The sequence below is a fragment of the Gallus gallus genome, chromosome 4 (assembly GCF_016699485.2).
Source record: "Gallus gallus isolate bGalGal1 chromosome 4, bGalGal1.mat.broiler.GRCg7b, whole genome shotgun sequence".
In the NCBI taxonomy this organism is placed as follows: domain Eukaryota; kingdom Metazoa; phylum Chordata; class Aves; order Galliformes; family Phasianidae; genus Gallus; species Gallus gallus.
Genome location: NC_052535.1, coordinates 54226502 through 54249966, shown reverse-complemented (window position 1 = coordinate 54249966; position 23465 = coordinate 54226502). Strand labels below are relative to the sequence as shown.

At 40.5% G+C, this 23465-nt stretch overlaps 3 protein-coding genes and 1 long non-coding RNA gene across 13 annotated transcripts in view; 2 read left to right on the top strand and 2 right to left on the bottom strand.

The window, feature by feature from the left end:
* USP53 (ubiquitin specific peptidase 53) overlaps positions 1 to 4360 on the top strand; it is a 32601-nt gene extending 28241 nt beyond the window's left edge. For both annotated transcript variants that reach the window (NM_001389489.1, NM_001395991.1), the window contains 3 exon segments: positions 2048 to 2123; positions 2125 to 2148; positions 2969 to 4360. In NM_001389489.1, the coding sequence (NP_001376418.1) occupies positions 2048 to 2123; positions 2125 to 2148; positions 2969 to 3950 (1082 nt within the window). In that variant the 3' untranslated portion in view covers positions 3951 to 4360.
* Positions 4361 to 11319: 6959 nt separating this feature from the next.
* On the bottom strand, positions 11320 to 14476 carry LOC107051795. 2 transcript variants are annotated; one of them, XM_046940419.1, is made up of 3 exons: positions 12121 to 14476; positions 11832 to 11937; positions 11320 to 11668 (listed from the first exon to the last, which is right to left on the bottom strand). In XM_046940419.1, the coding sequence occupies exons 1-2, from the start codon at positions 12655 to 12657 to the stop codon at positions 11863 to 11865; spliced, it is 612 nt and encodes a 203-aa protein (XP_046796375.1). In that variant the 5' UTR covers positions 12658 to 14476; the 3' UTR covers positions 11320 to 11668; positions 11832 to 11862. The 2 variants fall into 2 exon arrangements, with proteins under 2 accessions (XP_046796375.1, XP_046796376.1); XM_046940420.1 differs by lacking the exon at positions 11832 to 11937.
* Positions 12459 to 23465, top strand: part of LOC107051713 — a 145820-nt gene continuing 134813 nt past the window's right edge. For 5 of the 8 annotated variants that reach the window (XR_006939053.1, XR_005859175.2, XR_006939058.1 and 2 more), the window contains exon 1: positions 12459 to 13151. This is a non-coding gene — a long non-coding RNA (uncharacterized LOC107051713). The remainder of the gene's footprint in view (positions 13152 to 23465) is intronic. The other 3 variants (XR_006939054.1, XR_006939055.1, XR_006939052.1) reach the window with 2 other exon arrangements.
* Positions 14395 to 16903, bottom strand: FABP2 (fatty acid binding protein 2). The gene is made up of 4 exons (NM_001007923.2): positions 16810 to 16903; positions 16007 to 16179; positions 15327 to 15434; positions 14395 to 14484 (listed from the first exon to the last, which is right to left on the bottom strand). The coding sequence occupies exons 1-4, from the start codon at positions 16874 to 16876 to the stop codon at positions 14434 to 14436; spliced, it is 399 nt and encodes a 132-aa protein (NP_001007924.1). The 5' UTR covers positions 16877 to 16903; the 3' UTR covers positions 14395 to 14433.

Below are 23465 nucleotides of genomic sequence, written 5' to 3'. Positions count from 1 at the left end.
CTGCTGGAGCAGTTTTGAACTTCATTTCAATTTAGGTCCTTGACCCTTGCAGCTATGACGAGGGCTCATTCAAGTAACTGTATTTTCCCATAAGCATTTTGTCTAGGGTTGTGGTACTTTTAACAAGCTTGAATAGCAATAACTTATTTTAGTTTCAAGGCTGGAAGGAAAGGGATATTGAAGGCTTTTCATATCTCTTTTCAGGTATACACCTTTTTAGCCTCTACAACCTATGTCCTTTATCAAAGATCTGGCATCTTTAATCTTTCCTCTCTTAAAGATAGGACAGACACAGACCCTTGAAGCAAATCTCCAACGTTGCCCAAAGTTTAGTTGTTTGGGTTTTTTTTGTTGGTTTGTTTTTTAACTTCTATTGTCATTCTTTTGACTTAAGTGAAAAATAAGTTCACATATCAAAATAATGCTTCTAAGGCTTTATTTAAAAGCGGGGAAATTAACGTGTTCAAATAAAAAAATAAACAATAAAGCACTTTAGTAAGATTACATCAGGTAAGAAAAGACACAAACTTTTGTAACTTCCTCTGATGTAAAGGGTACAGTCTGTTACCTGTTTCCAGTAGGGTAACTTAAATCTCTGAACTCAAGAGATTAATCTGCTAGATTATTTGAGGCAGTGTATGCTGGCTTTTGTGAAGTACATTCCCAGCTGGTGAGGGGTCTGGAGCACAAATCTTACGAGGAGAGGCTGAGGGAGCTGGGATTGTTCAGTCTGGAGAAGAGGAGGCTCAGAGGAGACCTCATTGCGCTCTACAACTTCTGAAGGGAGGTTGTGATGAGGAGGGCTTTGGCCTCTTCTCCCAGGCAACAAAGAGGACCTGAGGAAATAGCCACAAGTTGTACCAGAAGAGGTTTAGATTAGACATAAGGAAAAGCTTTTTCTCTCAGAGAGTGTTCAGGCACTGGAATGGCCTGCCCAGGGAGATGGTGGAGTCGTCATCCCTGGCAATGTTCAAGAGGTGTCTGGATGAGGAGCTATGAGATAGGTTTAGTGGCTTGTGGTAGCAATGGTAATGGGAGGACGGGTGGACTAGATGATCTTGTAGGTCCTTTCTAACCTTGTGATTCTATGATTCTGTGATGCAGTTTTTTTCTGAGATAAGTAACGTAGTTGCATGATATAGTCCATACACTTACAAAATTCAGCTTATTTTGAATGGCTGTGAAGCAGGTGACTGATTACAGTGAGCCAGTTATTGCATTAGGAACATCTACAGTAGCTGTATTTAAACAGACTTTTGCTTGTCACTTGCCAAGAGAGTCTTTTCTGTGTGGTGTCAACATGGATTCTTCAATGCTTCTTTTATTCCCTGTTCAATAGGAGCTGCTTTGTTCAGAAATAGCATATTTTAAAAGCAAAGAACTTTTTTTCTCATCAGTGAATAGGAGCTTATAGAGTGTGTGTAGTACTGCTGGCCCACGCGTTCTTAGTGTTGTGTGCTTAGGGTGTGTGGGTGAGAGTGCTCTTTATCTACTCAGTGTCTCTGCAAACTGTACAATTGTTGTAAGAGAAGTAACAGTTATCTGGCATTTTATAAATGTTTCAAGAATGCTTAATGCATTTCTCATTTAAAAAAAAAAAAGAAAACAACCCACTCTGACATTATTAATTCTATTTTGTTAATAAATCGTGTGAAATTTCAAAAGTCATGAAATATATAATTTCCAATTTATTTTGGAATTTATTTTGGCTGTCTGTATAAATGCTTATGTGAAAACCTGTTCTCAAAACGTGCTTATGATTATGTGATGTGTTAGCTTTTGAAAGCGTGTCTATAGGACTCCGAAATTGTGATAATTACCCCTTTCCTGACAAGATTAAAAAAAAAAACAATTGCTCTATATTATTTTGGCCTAATAGATGTTCTGATTCTCTGAAGAATTCTTTTTCAAAAATGTTATCTTGACTTCTGTCAGATCCTATCCAGAGTTGTTTTTTGTTGTGTTTTGTTTGTCTGTTTACCTTTGAGAAATCACAAGGAGATTGGACTGTATTTCCATTTATTTTGAAATATTTTTCCACTTCCAGACTCTAGGAAAGACCCTATCAATACAGAAGTTAACTACAGACCTCATGTTAATATCCCAACAGAATTGCACTTGCAAGGTGCCCAGTCCTCAAGTAAAGAGGTAACTAAATACCACTATTAATTTTCTATGTAATACTATTAAAGAATACTGCATTCTGTAATGTGATAGAAATCAGTATTAACTATGTGAAAATGATGGTGTTAAACCTTATGACAGATGATGCCCTTGGCATTTACCTAATTTATAGGGTTGAAAGCTTGACTCCTGGGGGAAAAAAATGGTTTTAATTTTGGTATTTAGTAGATGGAACCGTAAATAACTTATGTAGTTTTAAACCGTGTTGTTAGTGCAACAACTTTAATATTTTTGTTTTTAATAGGTATTATAGAACAAGTAGAGATTTAATGTGATAACCCAATAAAGGTTTGAAAAGCTCTGCAAGTAAGGGAGGAAAACGTTATGTCTATTTAGAAGCTGTGGCTATGTACCTGTTGGTTCTGATTGGAACTGCAAATGCTCAGCACCTCCTAAAAATCAAGAATCTAAATGCATGTTTGGCACTCAAAAGTAACACTTTTTGAAAAAAAGTATCAGACTGAGTCACAAAGATCCTTAAAGAAAACAGAATTTGTATTTGGTATAGTCCAGAATCTCTAAGGAATTTTCTTACTATGGCTGTTTAATTGTCTGCAGAGATTTTTTTGGGACACAGTACATTTCAGATGAAAGAAGCTTGTAGTGATTTAATACAAGTTACAGTTAAACAGTTGTTTATTAACTAAATAGCAGATCCTTAGTCAGCTCAGGGATATCCATGCAGTGTTATGCGGGCTGATGTTGTTAAAGGTGCTTGGTCACTTTGTCTTTTATGTTTATATAGGTACTGACATCCTCTTGTTTGCTCGTTTGTTTGTTTTAGAGCTGAAATGCCTGAGATCAATAGGAAATTTTTCCCATCATCAACTCTACAGCCAATTGTTAAAGAGATCGTGAAATCAGACAGTAGGAACAAGGCAAATGAACAGAATTCTTCAGAGTGGCTTAATCCGGACAGAGTTGAGACAATGAATGTGTCAGCATATTGTGCTGATGGTGTACCCCACCCTTATACAGAAAACAACTGTGGAAGGAAGCCCATCAACAGTGACTTCCACCCTTCTTCCCAACCGCAGCCTCATCATGCAAGAACATTTGGTCCCAAGGTGGGGTTTTCACCTTTCGTGCCACAGAATCCCTCAGAAAGGCCCACTGTGCTGCCTCCACCCTGTGAGAATGCCGGACGCCAGCTCCGAAGGGTGGATGCTCTTTGGGTGCCAGAAGCAGTTTACCAGAATCTTCCTCCCCCTCTACCTCCAAAGAAATATGCTCTGAATATTTTGCCAGGATCAGAAACTAACTCAGTAGCTGATGTAAAATCAACAGAAGCATTGCAGAATAATTTAAGACAAACAGGTGCACCTTTTAAGTCTGCCTCAGAAGCAAATGTATTTACAAGTGAACAAAGGCTTAAAGAGTCGTTTCAAGGGAATGAGATGTTTGTTCATAAACCAGATTCTCCACCTAGCTTACCAGTTAATGACTTTTGGTTGATGTCTGAGAACTTCTTAAAGAAAGGATCTCGTCATACAGGACCAAATGCTGGTTATGTGGATGGAAATGATAGTGTATCCCTAACAACTTATTTTTCAGTAGACAGTTGTATGACTGACACATACAGGATGAAATATCATCAGAGACCCAAGCTTTATTTTACAGATAGTGGAAGCTTTCACAAAGAAAAGCATCTAACACCAGCTGGAGTAGAACTGAATGCTACATACCATACTACTCTTGAGCCCAGGCATCCCACATCCGAGCAAAGGTACAAAGCAAATGTAGAAGGCTTACACTGTAGTAGATAGATTAAAAGTACATCTGGATCTGACTGTTGCATTTCATATAGTCTGTAAATGGGCACAGGACTTGAATGTGTGTGGTAGGTTGGTACCCAGTAGGCTGTATTTTGCTTAGGAGTTAAAATGAATATGCAAACGTAGGTGAACAGAGGAGAAGAGGTGCTAAACTTCTAGTTCTTTGATTTATTACTCCTAGTTGCCTTAATGCTTACCTCTGTTACTTGGCTTGTCTTCTATAATTTATGTTAAAAAGGGTCCCTTTAAGTGTATGCATTTTACAGCAGTGGGATCAACTCGATGTTACTAATTGATATATATATGTTTTTAAGACTTAAATAGCTGCAATATAAGAAGTGTTCCTTCAGACTTCAGTCATTACATACTTAGACTAACAAAAGGAATAAATATATTACCAGTAAATATTACATAGTATAGCAGAGCAGTATTTTCCCTGACAGGTAGCAGGAGGTTGTTTTTTTGACCGATGTTGCTGAGAGTTTTTGCTTTCACCAACCTTTAAGTGTCTTTAATACAGGTTTATCCAGAGATTTTTCTAACTTGCTATTTAAAAGCCTTAATAATAATTCTTTAGAACTATTTGGTTTGTAAGTGATAGGTAAGATTTTTTTTTAAAGGGAATTCAAATTCAATCATGAATTCATACAATCATTAGAGTTGGAAGGGACCTTCAAAAGTCATGATTCAACTCCCCTACGATGACCAGGGAGACCTACAGTTACATCAGGTTGCTCAGAGCCCAGTCCAGCCAGACCTTGAGAATGCCCCAAGAATGGAGCATCTACCACATCTCTTGGCAACGTGTTCCAGTACTTCACTAACCTTATCATAAAGGAAAAAACAAAAACAAATGCTCCTATTCAGTGTAAATTTCCCCTCTTTCTGGTTTTTGAAACCATTTCCTCTTGTCCTGTCACACAGACCAGGCTAAGCAGTCTGTTCCCTTCTGTCTTATGAGCCCCCCCCATATAGCTTCCAGAGTTCCCTTCCAACCTTGGTGAGTTTTTGGGTCTGTGGATTCCATGTTTTCTGCCAATGCTCCCCAGTTGGGCATAGGGTGCTGAATGCATGTGTTTCTCCACAGAGTTGTGCAGGAACTCACAGACAGAGCATTTGTTCATAGAATCAGTTTATTGACATCTGTACACAGGGGCTCCCAGAAGTAATGAAGTATCTCCAAGATTGTGAGTGATCACATGCCGGCATGTTAACAACGCTTTGTTGTAAGCCTCCACACAATATCATCTTAAGTTGTATGAAGTCAGGTTCCCAGAAGTGGGGTTTGTCAGCAAAGAAAATGTGCAGGAGCAATTCCCAGTCTGTTGAGCAGCATCTGCTGCTTGTCTAGTATGCTCAGTCCTGGGGCACTAGCCCCCAGAAGGTGCTGGGACAGGCAGGTTCTCCAGCTTGCCTTTAGCAAGCACATCAAGGCACATTAGTGGTGCCTCATGCTGGGTCCCTGCATAACCACAGCTGAGAGGGGTAATGTCAGGTCCTGTGCAGAATGGCCACCCAGGCTGTGCCAGTTCATGGGATGGGAAGGCAGGGTAAAAATTTATGACTACATCACTGGCTTCTGTGCTGGGGGGACTGTCCCAATGAGGATGTTGCTTCTTTTTGCAGCAGGCTGCTGCACAGGGCCTTCCCTCTCTTTTCTGTCTCTGCATCCTGCCTGCCCTCTTCTTCCTTGTAGCAGGTCATCATCTGCCACCACCTGTGAGTCCCATCCGTGCAGTTTTGTGTGAGAAGACCACTTTCTGTGTCAGTGGAGACCTCTTTCAGGGTCAGCCTTCTTGTAAGTTGATCTCACAGCTCCTTGCATTTAGCAGCACATTGAGTGTGGGTAGCTTGATGGAAGATGTTGAGCAGGCCAGCTGTTCAGAAGGCCAGGTGCTCAGGCACCCTGTGGTAGCCTAAGGAAGCAGTTGAGGCATTTCTTCTCTAGGCAGCAGCAGAGATGCTGCAGTAGATCATTCTGCCACACAGGCAATCCCTCAGTGTCAGGCTTGATGGGGGCTGTGGTTGTCAGGTGGTGAATCACAACTGTCTTCAGGGCTTGAGGGGATAGAAAAGCTTGTGCCCACGAGCAGACAGGTGCAAGACTGCAGACAGTTGGAGGTGGAAGCTGTGGTGCTGGGCACACCTGGCTCTGTGCCCAACAAATGGAATTGCTGCCCCATCATAGATTTCTGGCTATGCTGTGCTGCTGCTGAAGCTGGCATCAGCCTGCTCGATGCTCAGGAACATGTCCAGGTCGTGGAGCTGTACCCTAAACATCATTTCACTGGAGAAGGCATTAATAAAGGTAGTGGTGAGCTTAGTCTCGAAGGAGCTGTGACATAGCAGCACTGTCAGACAGCGGTCTTGCAACTGAGGCAGAGCAGCCTCCACGCTCCTGTCACCTGGTTCTGGAACTAGTGGGTGGTTTTCTCCACATACAGGTAGGAGCCCTCACAGAAGGTGTCCAAGAGGTTGGGCTCCTGCTTCACTCTCAGCTTGTTCTGAGTGCAGGTGGAGAAAACACAGCACATGCCTTAGCAGACGCTTCCTTGTGCAGGTACACTTCAGGTGCAGGCAGGACTTCCTTGCTGGCAGTCCCCTCCACGATGGAAGATGTACCTGGGGGGAGGCCTCTGTCGATGGTTTATGGGCTGGTTCAGCCTGGTTCCGTGACTAGCAGGGCGGAGGGATCCACAGATCTGCGCCTCTGGAAAGGGGAAACGGGATCCCAAAATAATTAAAAACAGCAGCAACAAGTCTGAGGGGAAATAAACTAATTTACTAAATATGGTATCGGAATGCAAGATAACGCGCTATTTGAAGAATTGAAGCTAATAAATATAATGAGAGAGTATCTGAAAGCTGTAGGCCTTACATTAGTGATGAGGCGATTCGTGAGGTTGGGACGAGCAGCAGGGAGGAGAGTAGAAGGTGAAAGGGATGTCAGGTGACCTACCGAGGCCTTCTATGTGTTCCTCAGGAGCAGGAGTGATAACAGAAAGTGAACAGTCTTCTGGGGAATGTAGTTCTTCTCTTCTGGACTAGGTGCCTGGAACTGTAGCATTAACTCTTTAACTCCCAGTGCACTTCATGATGTAGGAATACCAATAACCAAAAATCATAAAACCATGACAGCCTCAGAGGTGTGAGTGGGCAGTAGAAAACATTTTCTTCATGGGCATTCTGTCCTTCATAGACCCAGGTCATCCTGATGTCCTGCTGCAGCCAGAGCATGAAGCTGTGGCAGGAAGCATCCTTGGCAGGCCCAAAGATGATCCTCCACCAGCTCTTCCACTGCTTAGCACTTGTCAGCCATCTGCAGTACTGGCCACTGCGTGCTCTTGTCCCAAACTCTGCCCGTATTGCTTTTCTCATTGGAGTCATCGTCTGCATCTTTGTCCTTCTTCCTTGGGGAGCTGTCCTGCTTCCTGCTCCTAACCAGCTTACGTCTCCTTTTCCTGAGGCACCAACAGAGCACAAGGAGCCCAGCAAATCCCTAGAGCTGCCAGTGCTGCAAGGCAGCAAAGAACAGGGCTCCCTTGCCTGTCCTGCTTTGTCCCTGACTCCCCTGCTCCATACTGTGCAGCAGCAGTGCCAAGTAAACTATAGTAAGTAATACTATCCTATTGATGTACTTTGCTCTGTACAAATTCTTAAATTTGCTTATCAGATTTGTTCATCCTGTAAGCTATATGCTTACTGAAATTCAATTACATAAGCTACCAACTGATACAGTGATGTCAGTTTAAAAATACAGAGTTACTATCCAACTATCAAATGCATATTTTTATAAGGTTTCAGAATTATGGAATCAAAGAACAGTGCAAGCCCAGGTTGGAAGGGATCTCAGAAGATAATCATGTCCAACTTTTTTTTGAGAGAAGGGAACTTTGAGATAACGTAGTGCTCTGTTCAGCTGCATCTTGAAAACCTATTGTTGCAGGCTTTCAAGATGAGATTGCGCAGTGTGCTAGAGAACAATGTCCTTACAGAGGTTGTTATTTATCGAACATCTTATCTTTTCAGCTTGATGTTTTTGGCAATGTTTAGTGGGGATTAGACACGATTTTACTGACAAATTTTACCTCTCTTTGAAACAATTCTACAAATAGTTAAGTACTCTCATCGCAATTAAGTGTGACTGACCCTGCAGCTGTTCAGGCTGGGGTAGCATGAAAAAAGTTTTCCTCTGCTTTAGCACTCTGCCCTGCTGTTCTGGCAGCTTTGGCATTTACTGTGTCTTTCACTAGTCTGACTTAATTCAGTAACAAAGCAGAAGAGAAGTTTAATTTATCTTCTATTTGATTACACGTTAAGTCAGTGCACAGGGTGGGAGGTGGGGAAAAAAGCAGGGTGAACAGGATTTTGCCCTCAGGGCAGCCCTGAGTGTTTGAAATAACCCACTCTGTGTTGTGGTGGCAGAAGCATAGGCTTAGAGTTCTGTTTCAGTCTATTCTAAGTAACGCATTACTTAAAATTAATCTGGAATGGCTGAATTTTGTAATTATTTCTGTTAGTTTTATCTTAAAATTGGGGTGCTGCTGACTATATCTGAACATGAATGCCTTTTAAGGAAAATATTGCAAGCAGGTTAAATATTCATGGAAAACACTCTTGCTTATGTTTGCACTGTTAGTCAGAAAGGCTTTTTTATGTTTATATACCTTATGTGAGTTTTAGTGCTTCAACCAAATGTTGACATTTGGTCGAACTCTTTAACGATAAATGAAGTTATCCAGTTTGGTTATTCTTCATGATCAGTGTTTTTAAACTACTTGTAGTGAAACTGGAACACAACATATACAACAAACCAGGTATCTTAGATGAACCTTATTCTTATTGATGAGAATTTGTTATAGCACTTGAGAAATGAATTCTGGAGTTTGTCGTGCAGGATAATTATGTATGCTTAGGAATGGTTGGTGGTAAACTTAAGACCAGTGTCTTTTTGTAAACAAATCAGAGAGGAAGCCTTGAGTGTGAAAACCCTTGGAAGACTCCCAGTTGTCTTATTTTTGAAAGAGATTTCAAAACTTGTAAATTAATTTTTTCTAATGCTCCTACAGCAATGTTACATGCTATACATAGCATTTCAGCAGAGCTGTCTTCTAATACTTGTGTAAAAAACAAATTATGGAATTTGTAAATAATGTATAATTTGTAAAATGTTTGCAGAAATTGTACTTGAAAGGACAGTATTTTTATGTATAAATAGCACAGCAACAACTGTGAATGATGTTATAACAGTTATTTTTAAACATGCGTAGCAATGTTCATACTTGTGTACAATAAGCAATATGAATGCCTGTTACTGATGCCAATGAATTTGGTTTCCAGTGAGCACAACTGGTAAAGCTTATTTTTAAAGTAGATGCATTAATTTAGACGTACTTCTGTCTCCTTGCTTTGCTTGAAACAATCTTACCAGACAACTTTTTACATGACCCATGTTTACCAGGTATTTAATTATAATAGTAAACAGCTAATTAAGGCACCTTTGTTTTTATATTTGACTCTGCACTCCATGTATGTATGTAATATTTGCTAACAAATAAGTGATAACTTGTCCTGACTTACCTAGGGTGCCTATTTATTTTTTTATAAATGTCCCCTTCTGGCTATAGATTTGTATAAGAGCCTAGACATATTTTTAACAGTAAATACATAAATAAGTCTTGTAATTAATATATTTTTCAGTCTTTAGAATTATTTTCTTGCAAAGTTCTGCTTGTTCAAATTATCAGATAAAAATATAAACCATCTTTGTCTGTATTCTTTTTGTATTCCGTGCTTTCCTTAAAAACCACAAGTAAACCTGCAACAATAAAACCACACCGTGGCCTCCCAGAACCACACATTTAAACAGTGATAGTTAATAGTAATGCTTGAAAGTTTTGAAGAGGATGGTGGTTCCATGATCATATTTAAACAGTAAAATTCATCATCTGAAGTACTGGTTTATAAATATTAAGTATATAAGTATATATAAAGTGTGTGCATGTGTGTATATATACACACATATATAAGTATATAAGTACTGGCTTTCTAGTATTTATGAAATGCATAGATTTTTAACACTGTAATTCCACAGACTTGGTGACAGCTGCTTGCTCAGTTATACTTGTTTTTTCTTGCCTTGCCAGTTTTGCTGTACTAGGTATAAATGAAGGTTGTCTTGATGCATACATTCAGGTATTGCAGCTATTCAAGCTATGAAATAGTTTGAGCTCAAAGCATCACAAGCCTGTGCTTTGATAGTTTTAAGTTTTCCCAGATATGTAAAACCTTCTATGTCAGACTTAACTAAAAGAAATAACTAAATCACCACAGCCTGGCTTTAACTTTCTCGTAAGCTAATGGCTCTTCTGTCAAAATATTAACCATTTATTCTCAGCAGTCTTCCTCACAAAGGAGAAATGAAGCAGCTCTAGTGTTTCCTTACTAGCTTGTTCCTTTGTGATTTTACTGTGAAATTGCTTGGGGGGATAGGGAGGGGAGGGGAACAAAAGTGAACTTATCTCTTTAATAGGTTCAGTTCAGTAGGAGAAAAATAAAAAGGAAACCATTTTCCTGTTCGTGAGAATCCAATCCCTGTTCACTTTTTTTCCTGTTCTGAGTCAGGTACTTCTAAACTACTGCCATTTTCGTAGGTCATGAACACTAGCAGATAAAGGTAACTCAGTTCTTAAAGCATCAGTCTTATTTTTGAGTGCACAAGTTGAATATGTAATGAAAACCAGCATCAATGAAGAATGAAAGAAAAAAGAAAATAATGTGTAACTACTTCTGTGTCCTGAATACTGTATTACATGAAAATAAGCTGCTGTCAGGTACAGTGTGGCAGAAACGAACAGTGATCTCACAAATCCAGTTACACTTTATATTTCTGAAAAATGAAATTGTACTTCTCAAATCATTACTAAGGTGAAAATAAAGAAGACAGATGCTCTTCAACTGCCTTCATCCATAGTCTTCCCAAAAACCTGATTGGTCTGGCAAGCAAGCCGGCAACATCTTGAGCACGCAAGATGTTCACTGATGCAGCACTGGTTTTGAAAGCCTCATTATAGCCAGAGACTTAAAAAATTTTTATGGGAGTGGGTATGTGTAACCTGCCAATTGCTTAAGAATGCTCTTGTAATGCTCCTTCCTTCACCGCTTGTAGCGAGGAAGGAGCATTACAAGAGCTTTTATTACCTAAATCAGCAAGTGAGGGCAGAGGTACTGCTGTGCACTGGCACAGTAACTGCTGAAGCAAGAATCTCCCGTGCACTCTGGTACAGCGAGAGGTAAAGTTTTTGAAAGCAAGACAAATGGGCTACATTACATCTTCTGAGCAAATAAGTGTGAGCAACAATTTCAGTCTCTAACTGCTGGATTTTATTCAAACAGTGCATATTTTCATTTATACTCAACAAAAAGCACAGTCAAGCTGTCTCCTGACCTGAAAGGCACAATTTAGAACATGGAAAGACAGGATACAGACACACTCCTAAAGACAATACTCATAATACATCCCAGGATGTACAGCAATACAGCATGCACCCATCTCTCCAGCTCAGGGGGCCTCTTGCCTTTCCATCAATGGGAAGTCTCGTTCTCCATTGTTGTCTATGCTGTGCAAATGCTCCTCCTTCAAACGGTCCTGCTTATGTTCATAAGGTGCATCCAGTGATTCTCCAGTGAATCCAGTGATTCACGTGGCTCTGTGGAAAACAGAAAGCTCTGGTTACTTTCAGAGCTGTACAGTCTTTGGAAGATGCAGCAAGCATGAAAGAAACAGCCCTGTACTGCCCGACCTATGCACTGACAGCTTTTTTGCCCAAGGAAGCCCAGCTGCTAGTTGTTCGGAATTACACCTGCATTTACCGGTCTTCGTCTGTCAATCTCGGTATCCGCTTCACGGCTCATCAACCTGAAACCTCTGTGCCGCTGTGGATCGTCCCGTGTGGCAGCAGCAGCCTGCAGACTCGGGCTGAGTGTGAGAGCGGTCAGGCCGGAGGTGATGGACCCAACTGCGAGCCTTTCGTTTCATACTGAGCAGGAACAACGCGGCACTCGGCTGAGACGGCCGCAGGGACCCCCCCGCCCCCGCTCGGCCGCCCCCGCTCCGAGCGGCGGGCACGCCTCGCCCCGCTCCGGCCTCGCCCCGACTGACCTGGGCCAGGCCCATCAGGGCAGCAGGTAGATAAATACGAAGAGCGCCACATCGAAGAGGACAAAGAGCCACAGGTCCAACCAATAGGACTGCCCCGACAGGGCCGGCGGCCGCTCTCCATCCGCCGCGCTTCGCTCTTCCGGCCGCGGCCGCCGCCGCCGCACGGCCGCCTCCATCGCCTCGCCACGGAGCAGCCGCTGCGAGAGGCGGGGCGCGGTGCACTGCGCGCAGGCGCTCGCTGCGCTTCCGGGTGAGCAGCCAATGGGAGAGGAGCGCACGTACCGCCTCCACGCCCTCGCGTGGGCACCGCCCTTTACGCGTGACGCGCTGCCCGCCCCGCTGCTGACGGGTTGGTGTGTCACGTTGTGGGTTCAGTTCGCTCAGGCGTTCGCTGTGAATGTTCCCTGCCGTGCGCGGCGGCCGGGCTACGGTAGCCGTCACGGCTTTTCTGTCGTGAGGGGCATTGCCCGCATCCATCAGGTAGCCCTGCTGCTGAGGAGCCGGCGGGGACCCCGAGTCAGTGTGGTAAAGATACATGAAGAGGGAAGTCCCGCTTCTGCTGCTGCTGTTGAGAAAAGTAACGCTCTGGGAGGCAGAGTCGGAGCCGGTAGCATTCCTGCACCGCTCCGTGGGCTCTGCTGGTCGCTTCTCCCTGCCGGCCCTCGGCGTGCCTGGCCAGGTGAGGTCAGGTGTGTGGAAAACAGAGGTCAGCCCCTGCCCGTTACGTTGCCCTTGCTTCTTAAACCACGCCAGGACTTGTGTGGAAGCATAAACAAGTTCTTGTTGTGGCTTCCTGGAGAAAGCTAAAGGATCAACTTGGAAATGCCGGTGTGATAGGTGGGAGAACTGGAAGCTGTTATGAGATACGCACTTAGCCTCGAAAGCTAGCCGTGCTCCCCAAGCACGCAGAAATTTGTGTGGGTGGTTTATGCTGCGTGAGGAGCTCCCAAGGCGCAGAGCTGCACTGCTGGCACTACGCTGAGACCCGCCAGCTCCATCAGCATTGCGAGGCGGTTTCGCTGTGTAGACGGGTGAGCAGACTATCTATTACAATCGATATCTGGCAAAGCGGGGGAGATCCCAGTTTATAAGGAAATGAGTTGCGTCGTAGTCCCGAGTAGAATGCTGTTGGCGCCGTGAGAGCGTGGTGCCAGCAGAGGGAGCCCTGAGACCCTGAACGCCACAGCAGCGTAAGCCGGGGAGCCTTCAGCTATAGAAAACTGAAGGATGGAAGGTTTTGTTTTAGCTCTTTTACTCCCAGCGAAAAGACAGTCATGGAGAGCGGGATAAACTTAACGAAGTACTTAAAAAAAAAAAAAAAAGCCGTTTAAATCCAAGTGTAACGTAACTGTGCCCGTTAAGAAATGCAAATAAGCACAGGGCAGAGTGCTCATCAAGTTTTGTGCCTCCAAGGGCACTAGGAATTAACGCTCCGGGGGTTGAGGCTGGGTTGAACTTAGCAGCTGCAGAATAAGCAGCATGAGCAGAACGTGATGCCTGTTTGTTACCCATCAGACGCACAGCATGTAGAGTCAGCTTTATCTGAAATCGTTCTTTATCTAGTTAAGACTCCTTGAATATTTTCTTTCATGCCCTGAAAGAAAATCACTCAGAGCTGCTGGTGCTCTTCTTGACAGAATGATTTTGACCCTCAATAAACCGGGGCAGCTCAAAGCCTGTATGTTTTTAAAGCATTGCCATACTTTTTAAACCAAACTTATAAAATGACTGTGTGGGTTATCTGTCTCTTGTCAGTAAGTGCTTGATACTGCTCCTGTTGATGTCAGCATGGTATCAGAGATATCATTTAAAATATCAAAGTGAGCTGTATTATCAGAGCATATCTTTTTATTTATTGTATATTTCTATTTACATCTAACAGTTTTTGAGACTTGCTTGTTCTCAGGGTTCTCTTAAGCTTTACCATCTCTATTACACAATACTCCATACACAGAGAAACTGTTTGTCACTACAAATATCATGGTAAGGAAGCTAAGTTGCCATTCAAGAACCAGTGCAAAAAATATTGAGGTTCTGATTATAGAAAATAGTTTTGGCAGCCTTTTACAGTATGTTACTCGGGTAAGACTTCCTACAAGTAACATTTTTAGTCTTTGCTTCAAATTTTAACTGGATTTTTTTTTTTTTTTAATTCAAGGTAAAGCACTAAATGTAAACTTGTGTTTTCATTAGGGCTAAATAATCACAACTTAGGAGGTGCTGCGAGGAGATTAAAAAAAAAAAAGTATATGTAGAAAAATTGACTTTTTTTTAAATAGGATTTTGATTCCAGTGCTTTTCTGGGTAAAGTATTTACTCCTTTTTGAAGATTCTCTTGGCTTCAACTCCTTCGTACACGTAGGTCTGTTCAGAAATTAAGAAGGAAAATCAGTGACTGCTATTATAAAATTTCATTTCACAGGTGTTGTGGTTAGAGCTGCTTTAAATAATTGTGGCAGGTGGTCATGTGGGGGCCTAAAAGCCCTTGGAAGGGCTCTGAGGAAAGGAATAGAAGGAAAGCAGCCTATTGTCAATAGGCATAAATTCTCCATGGAAACATTAGAACTGCTCATTAGAACTGGACAGTTCTTGGAGTTTAAAAAAAAAACAACATAAACCACCAAAACAACACTCCCAAAGTGTTGAAATACCGTATTCCCAAGTGTCACTTATGTGCCTGCTTTTATTAGAAATGTGAGAAAGAGTTGGCCTGTTGTGTTCTGATAGCTCAGATCTCACACCTGTCCATGGGAGAGTTATTTATTCAAGAAGTTTGTGACCAGCTGGTCAGAGAGCTATGAAATGTTTCTCTTTTGTCTCAAGCTTCCTGCTCTGTGTCAGCTGCTGGGCTGGGAAATGCTATCCTTGGGAAAACTATACTATGTCTTTAGAAGGCAAAAAAGGGCCTTCAGGGAGAATGTGTCTAGTATGTATGTGGCTTCTACATACAGCTTGTATTCACAGACTTCAGAATGTGTCGATAAGATACAGCTCATTCAGGTAGCAAATCACACTTTGCCAGTTTTATGTTCTAAATTCCAAAGTTCTAAATTTTAATACTTTTACGAGACTTGAGTATTTTATCTGAAGATAAGTGAGGCTGATTGGTTTTGTGCAAAATACTTTGGCCTTTCAAGATATCTCTGATATCTCTGTTTTCAGTTCATTATATTCTTAAGTTGTGTATAAGCAACTGTTCAACTCACCTGTATGAGTTCACTGCCTACAATTTCTCTGTATGCTGTGAGTACTTTTCCATTATCTTTTCTAGTAAACGTTCCTACGAGTTTATTTCCTTCCAGGTTCCAAGAGCCCTGTGATGGGGGAAAAAAAACCGTGGTTTGCATACATAATGTTTTGCAATAAGCATGGCATTGAGTTGATTTAAAGACTGCAGGAGTGCTTTAAGATAAGATTAAAACAGTGTAATAATGTTTTTTAGGACACAGTTGGAAAGGCTGTAAAAAATGAAATATTAAAAAAAAAGTTAGCTTATTTAATTGCCCTTTTGTCAGGCTCAGGTGATCTTTCTCTCTTTTGATATGGTTAATTTCTTACAGATACCCACTCTACACTCTAGATGGTGTACTTGAGTATTATAAGAAGTAAAGTTTGCAATTGCCTGGACTTCAGCATGTGAAAATTGCTGGGTACTCTGCTTTTTGGGCACTGTATGGATCCCCGAGCTTCCTGTCACAATGCTGAACCACTAACATTTAAGGCTAGTTTGTGATTTTACGTATAAGGTGCAAGCATTCCTGGTCTGTCAGACCTTAAAAGCCAAGTTTAAACTAGAACCTAGGAAGAGAGATCATTGATCCTGAAACTGTACTTCGTAAAGTTATTACTATTCAATGAATATATGATGATATAAATAGTCTCTTACTGAAAGTTCAGTCCCGTCAGCCAGACTGTATTCAAAGCTGACTCCCAGAGTGAATTCGATGTCGATGGTACGGAAGTTGCTTGATTCCTTGACAAGAAATTTGTTTCCATCTTGCTGAATAGTGAGCTTCAGATTATCGTGGGCTCCTAACTTTCTTTTCATCACATTCACGCCTAAAAAAAAAAAATAATAATAATCAATTAACATCAAGCAGAGAAAAACAAAATAGAACATCATGTTTGCATTTTTATTGTGACTTTTTCTGTAGTTGAGGGAGCTTAGCCCAGAATTCTGACTCAGAGTCTTACTCTTCTCCACCTTTCACTGAGGCAGTGTTCAGCCTGTAATACAAACTACTATCCAACTAGGATAGTTATGTTTACATCCATATTACAGGCAGTTTGTACAAGCTTAAAGTAAGCATTAGCATGTTAAAATGACTCAAATCATGTGTGTTCTGCAAAACTGGAGACCAGCAATTTCCCTCTTGTGTAATTTTTCAAACAGTCTTATCAAAATAATATTCCTTACATATAATTCTATTTAAATTTCTGCTGGAATGCCTCTACTGGAATTAGCTAAATGCATAAGATTATCGCAATGCAAATAAAATCAGAATGTTTTTCTTCCTTGTATTCCCCTCTATAGAGTCTTTTCAAAATAAGTGCAGGGCAATGTGCAAGGGCAAAATAGCAGACAACAAAGGACAGGTTAGCCAGATGGTAGTTCATGAACAGCTTAAGTTTGTATTCCGCCGTAGTGGTATCCTGCTTTTAGAAGGCATTCAAAAAAGTAAGGCTTACCCATTGCTTCCATGAATTTTTCATAGTTCTCATTTTTCTCTATTTTCCAAGTACCGTTAAATGCCATCTTTCTGTCTGTAGGCAGACTTCTGGTAAGTAGCAGAGCTTTGCAAAGAGAATTTATGAACAGGCTTATCAGGAAAGCAATTTACATGATGATGTGGCTGGCTAAAGCTCAACTGTGGCATTGATCTTGTCAAGGAGGGGGGTCACTTTAGTTTAACTTGTTTTCCACTTGTAAGCACACTGTTTGCTGAATCTCTCCCTCCCTTATTGCCTCAAATGATGATAGTATCTTTATTACTCTTCTTTATAAACAGTCACTAACCCATTCATTCTGTTCATCTTATTTGAGTTGTAGTAAAAAACCGGCTATCTAATGAAAATAATAATGAGACTAAGAGAATGTATTGACATTTTCTTTGTTGCATAGGACTTTATACTGGTGGGAGGGTCTTTATACAACTGGAGAAAACGTATTTACCCAACAGACAAAACACAAATCTCTGCTTTGTCCATTCTAATTTGGTGAGAATCTATTCTACTCCACATAATAAGCATGAGATGAAGGATCCACTGAACATCCACAGGTAGTTTGGGAAACTCGGTTCAGTTTCAGAAACAATTTGCTACCTTCGAGTCTAGTGCTGAGCTACAGAAATTGCGATGATATTCTCCATTCGTGTCCTCACTCTTTAATAGGTAGTCTAAATTCAGGACACCTTCTACGTATTCTCTATATTATAGCCCATTCAGTGAATGCTCTGTTTCTGTCCATTCCTACAGTAGTTGATGTGCTGCTAAGTGAATTTTACCCAACGTGTTTGATTTCCATAGATCCCAGGTTTTAAATGTTGAAGGATAATGCAGAAAATGAGCACACACTGGCTCAGCTCCTTCTTCCCCACAAGATAGTGCTACTTGAAACTGAGCAAATTTGCTGGTGCTAAATCTGCTTGTACTAAACTCAGGATTATAGTTAGTCTGTTCCTATGGATGGCACCAAATCTGCTGTCTATTAGCTTCAAAAATGTAAATCCTGAATGCTGAAATGAATGTTGCTTATCACACAGATAACAGGGTTGGCTCTAACTAATGAATTTTACTAGTCTGGTGTTATCATAATCTTCTTTTTCTTCCAGACCTGCAGCAAAAGGTTTTACTGAAGTATAACTATAAATTTAGAACTTTGCTGGTGATACCAAAATAGTGTGGCTTTCCATTCCACTCAGGTTCATTTTGAAATCAATGCTAATCTGGCTAAGAGGATGCAGAGGGAAGTAACTCAATAGCTACTCCTCACCTTTAGACTGTACAGAAGTTAAGGAAAGAGGAAAAGAAAACAACTTAGATTGTTATTGTTGCAAACAAAGTTGCTGTAGTTGCACCCAAAACAGGCTGCTACTGACTGTGCACCAGAATTAATTTGTTTTCCAGACCCTTTTGTCTCCTAGAAGATCAAATGTGGTACAATCTAGTCCATTTAGTTGCAAACACCTCCTGTTCTACCTATACACTTTAAGAATTTTGTCCCAGCAGAGGTTATCTCTGATCTGCCAACAGAGCTCGTTTTATGATTATTTCATAATTCACTTCATTTGAAGTGAGCCATCTCCTCTTACAGCCGATGTTTTGAACTTGGGGATTTTGCTTAAGCTGTGTGAGGGAACAAGAACCCCACAGCCTTTTCTGCGCAGGAAGCTTCACCCACAAGTGGCAAGGATTGGGATTGTGAACACATCATCTTCAGGCTGCAGTTTGTCCTCTCATCTTCCTCTGTTCCAGCTGCTGCAGTTCCCCTCCCTTGAGGACGCAGCCTTTCACCTTAGAAATGCCTTTTTTTGGTCTAAGTCTGGAAAGAAGCAGAGTCTGCCACTCTTGCTGCACTAGCTACATGTTCTTTCCTTATAATCCCGTCTTTAGGCCTGCTGTATCGAAGGCTTGTGGACTGTTTATTTGTTGTTGAAAATGTAAGGGTAATACATAATGTATTACCCTCATAATGTAACAACAGCATTTACATCTCATTATTACAATTTTTAAATGCAGGTTTTTCCACATATTCAGGTTTATTTCTTCCTCTTATCTAAATCACACTGACTTACATCAAAGTTCTAATATAAAATTAGCAAAGTAGGCATTATTTTGGTAGAAAATAAAATCTTGCCACTATAAAAGTATTATAATTCCACAATTATCATTTTCTATCACGGAGAAATTTACTGTATCTCACTGTGAGCTGGGGCATTGCCAGGTACGGGCAAGAGATTTGTCTTAGGGAGATGCACACCTGCCAGCCCTGTAGTTGGAAATGGATAAGTTTTAAGGCAGAAGATGTGTAGTTGTGTTAGTATGGAGCTGAGCACAAACTTGGTGTCTCAAACGTGTCACAGCCCATGCCCAGTTCTGTGCTAATCATGGATTCCCATCTCACTGTTCAGCCAGCTCAGAAAAAAAGCAAAAGGAATGTCTGCTTCTTAGTCAGATTATCTCTTTTATTGCATTGTGTTGTCTCTTGACCTTTGTAATTATCATTAGCTATCTATATCATTTATGAGGTATATATATATATATATATATATATATATAAACAAAAGTATGGTGTTAGGTGATCATCAGATTTACTGTCAAAAATATTATCTTTTTTAATAGTCTTTGCAGAAGTGTTCTTTCTGTCAGTGATGCAGTGTAACTCTTGCACCACGTGTTCACTTGAAAAGTTGCCTTGAATCCAATAGAAACATGAGGCTGTGCAGCAGTTCAAATATATGTAGAAGAATATGGATACATAATTCATGCATATGTGTAACATACAGTATTTTCATATGAAAAGATTGAACTACCTGTTTGGATATTTATTTATTTTTACTGATAGATTGAAAATACTTTACTTGAATAATGGCATCTTCCATATTCACACTGTTTCAGGACTGTATGAACTCTTAACAACTGGCAAATTCACTTTATTTGAGCATTTCAAGAGAGTTTTCTAAATTTTAGGCAGATTTGACTTTCTCTCCAAGAAGCTGCTGATTCATTACATTTAAGGAACTTTGAAACATCTGAAGCAGTCTTTTATGTATTTAAAGAAAATCAGTGTTGCTGATTGCTCTCCTTATGATGGTCATTTCGGGCCATCCTTTTCTGCTCTGAAAACAAAATCCATGGTTTAAGCACGAATTTCTACATCAAACTGTATTCAGCAATTCTGAACCTTGACAAAGAGGGAGGGGTCTCATGGAGTGAGTCCTAAACTAACAGGAGTTTCTCTCACATGTGCTTTTCCTGTCAGTTATCTCACTGTTTGCCTGTCCCCACTTGTGATTTCCTCGGGCTCCCTTGGAAGTCAGGCTAAGCAGCCAGCTCCAAACCTTTTCACCATGGGAACAGCAAGTAGCTGGCTCCTGGATTTCCTGTTACAGCCTGTTGCTGCTCCCTTTCTGTCTCAATTTCCCATCCATAGCAGTTCTTTTCATCGAGTATGAATCCTTAGGATTCTCTCAAGATCAGTCCCACAGCTCTGTCAGTTAAGCAAGAATCTCCACAGTGGCTGGTATTTATGAGCTCCATGGTGTCTCCACGTTGGTACAAAACTGACAGCATAAAGAGCTGTTCTTCCCTGAGGTCGGATGGAATGTCAGTGGCAGAACAAGCAGCTGCATTTTTAATCTCCCATAATTTACAAGTTAATTAGGACTACGAACATACTAAAATATGATCTCAGATTCCTTACGTGTAAAAAGAATGACGCTATGTACACTTCAGTCAGAGTTCCTTCGAATTCTGTAGAAGTTTTTTTTTTTTCTTCTAATATTATAACTAATTTTGGGGGGATGCATTTTTATTTTGAAATATCCCACAACCTTTTTCCTTCTTCTGCCTAGCTTGTCCTTGTGCAGACTTCAAACCTACAATTTTTGCTTAGATGCTGCATTAAAAAATCTGTGAAGTATTGCTGTCTGTATGAAAATCTTGAAAGCTAAGGGAGTGGATTCTTGCTTTGTGGCTTTCTTCAGCTTGCTAGCTACAGGACACTGGGAAAAGAAAAGCATAACTTTGAAGTTTGATCTTTAGATGGAGTGGATGGAAATAAATGATTAACCTATATTGCTGTACCAATGTCATCATGCCAGTCTGTGACAATCTCACCAGGCTCTATTATGAAGATAATTATCAGTTAGATTCCAAAGATCAGGGTGGCAAAAATGCTTTTGCAGTGGGTTGCGTTCTTTGATCCCGTTTATTGTTTTGTGGCTTGTCTTCAAGTTGCTCAGCCTAAAATGAGCTAGGACAGTAGAATTTGGCTTTGTCAAGGAGTGCTACTTGTTTGGGGTCAGGATAAAAATAAGATACTTACATAAATATTTTTATATTACAGTGTTACTAAACATACTAAGAGAAACATGAATCTGCTCAAACCTGTTTAAACCATGCATGTTACTTAGTTTCTGTCAGGTATTAATTTGGCAGTATTTCTACATGTTTTCTATTACAGGAATCTTCTAAATTTCTAGGAAGGGATAGCAAGGCTAGCTGGGCATTTAAATCATTCAAGTGCATCTAGATCCCTTGTCATAAAGCTTGACTAAGCATTTAAACCACAATACTCAATTTTATATGGCTATAGTAAGCGGACAATGCTATGTCTGTAAAGCCACCTTTTGGATAACTATAGCTGGCCTGGCAGCAAGGAGCCCACTTCAGCCTAACACTTCCATAAGTAATTTCAAACTATGTGCTGAAAGTGGATGTTGTATTGCAGCAGGCGTTGATCATACTTGAGCTATCTTTTGCCCAACTTCAGCTGCCCATTTGCTAAGTTTGTTTGTTGTTTTTTTGTGTGTGGTTGGTTTGTTTTTTTGTTTTTTTTTTTTTTGTTTTTTGTTTTTTGTTTTTTTTTGCCAAGGACTGTCTCCTATGTGCTGCTGATAGTATAACACACAGAGCTGCAACATTTGAAAATTACTTAGAAATTTCCAGTGAATATAGAATACATTAGTCTGATTATTTAGTAGTGGGCTGTGGATCTTAGGTGTCTGCATTCGCTTCTTTATAATTTGTGTGTAACGTCTCTGATAATACAGTGCTACATGTTCTTGAGAGTTGACTGTTGAAGAAAAACGAAGCGTACGAGCTACTTCATAAGTAAGTGCATGAGCTTCTTCATAATAAATTCCAGGTTAAAAAGAACTAGAAGCAAAATGTAGGGTTTTCTTAAAGCAGTGCCAGCTCTGGTATTTCCTTCATCTTCTAGTGTATCCTAAAATGAAACCTAGGATTAATTAGCCAGATCAGTAGAATTTTTCATAGTAACAGTGAAGAGGGCATGATTTTGAACAAGTTCCAATCTAAACAGTGTTCTTTTACACCAAAGTCAATACAGATCTCTGAGTATTAGTGCCTTTTGTCACTTGTCACATACAGATCGCTGTCAGTAGACACGTAGGGCTTTGTGTCAGGCTTATCTACTTGCTGAGATATATCTTAATACTCTTCTCCTGTATTTTCCAAGTACTTAGTAGCAAGCGAATTTAGGGAAGTAGTTTATTTTTATTTAGAATAAGATGTTTGATGAAAGAAGGATATGAGTTACAGTTTAATGAGCTAACAAAGTTTAGTTTTGACAGTCCGCATTTGCCTTTTGGACTTCTCCAAAATTTGAACTGGACTTTTAGTTTATTTCAGCACAGCTATTTGCTGACTGTATATCTCTTACGGTGATTATCTGGATGAGTGACTTGAATCTAATCTCAATCTGTAACATAGAGACTTCTCCTAAGTACATCAGGACAGCAAGAGAGCACTCTGTATAGCCCTGATAATAAAGTACTTATATAGAATTGAATCATAGAATTGCTCAGGTTGCAAAAGACTTTCAAGATCATCAAGTCCAACTGCAACCTACCCATACTACCCTAACAACCTTCCACTAAATCATGTCCCTGAGCACCACATCCAAATGGTTTTTAAACACATCCAGGGATGGTGACTCAACCACCTGCCTGGGGAGCCTATTCCAGTGCTTAACAACCCTTTCTGTAAAGTTTTTTCCTCATATCTGACCTAAACCTCCCCTGGTTGAACTTGAGGCCATTTCTCCTCATCCTCTCACCAGTGAGAACAACCCTGCTCTCACTGCAATCACCTTTCAGGTATTTGAAGAGAGCAATAAGGTCTCCCCTCAGCCTCCTTTTCCCCAGACTAAACAGCAAATATATATATACATTCAGATATCCAAAGAGAGAAGATGGCTTCAACATAGAACAGTGTTCTTTCTTCTGTTCAAGTCTCATGTAAAAGCAGAACTGGGACACAGATCTTAGTCCTATTCATTCTATTTCCAGCTCAGATATTGACTGTGACCTTGTGTGACCTTGATCAAATTAATCCTTCTACTTATCTGTAACATGACTTTTGCTTACGTTAAAAAAAAAAGAAGTAATGTCATAAAATAGTATGACAGTGACTTGATCAACTGAAAAAAAAAAAAAACGTTTGAAAGAAATGCTTACGTGTGAACTTAATCATGTGTAACTTAGCGGTAGGATTTAACCACTTATTTTACTCCCAGTGTTTGTTAAAGATCTTCTATAATGTTGAAGAAAAACCTATGTAAAGTACAGAGCTATTTATCAGTTGTTATAAACTATTGAGAG

Coding starts and splice junctions, on each gene's coding strand:
- FABP2 (NM_001007923.2), bottom strand. CDS start 16,876: ATGGCATTTAACGGTACTTGGAAAATAGAGAAAAATGAGAACTATGAA. Junction 15,435..16,006: donor CTGACGGGACTGAACTTTCA/GTAAGAGACTAT, acceptor CCCCCATCACAG/GGCTCTTGGAACCTGGAAGG. Junction 14,485..15,326: donor TAGGCAGTGAACTCATACAG/GTGAGTTGAACA, acceptor ATTTCTGAACAG/ACCTACGTGTACGAAGGAGT.
- LOC107051795 (XM_046940419.1), bottom strand. CDS start 12,657: ATGTATCTTTACCACACTGACTCGGGGTCCCCGCCGGCTCCTCAGCAG. Junction 11,938..12,120: donor CCCTGATGGGCCTGGCCCAG/GTCAGTCGGGGC, acceptor TCTCACACTCAG/CCCGAGTCTGCAGGCTGCTG.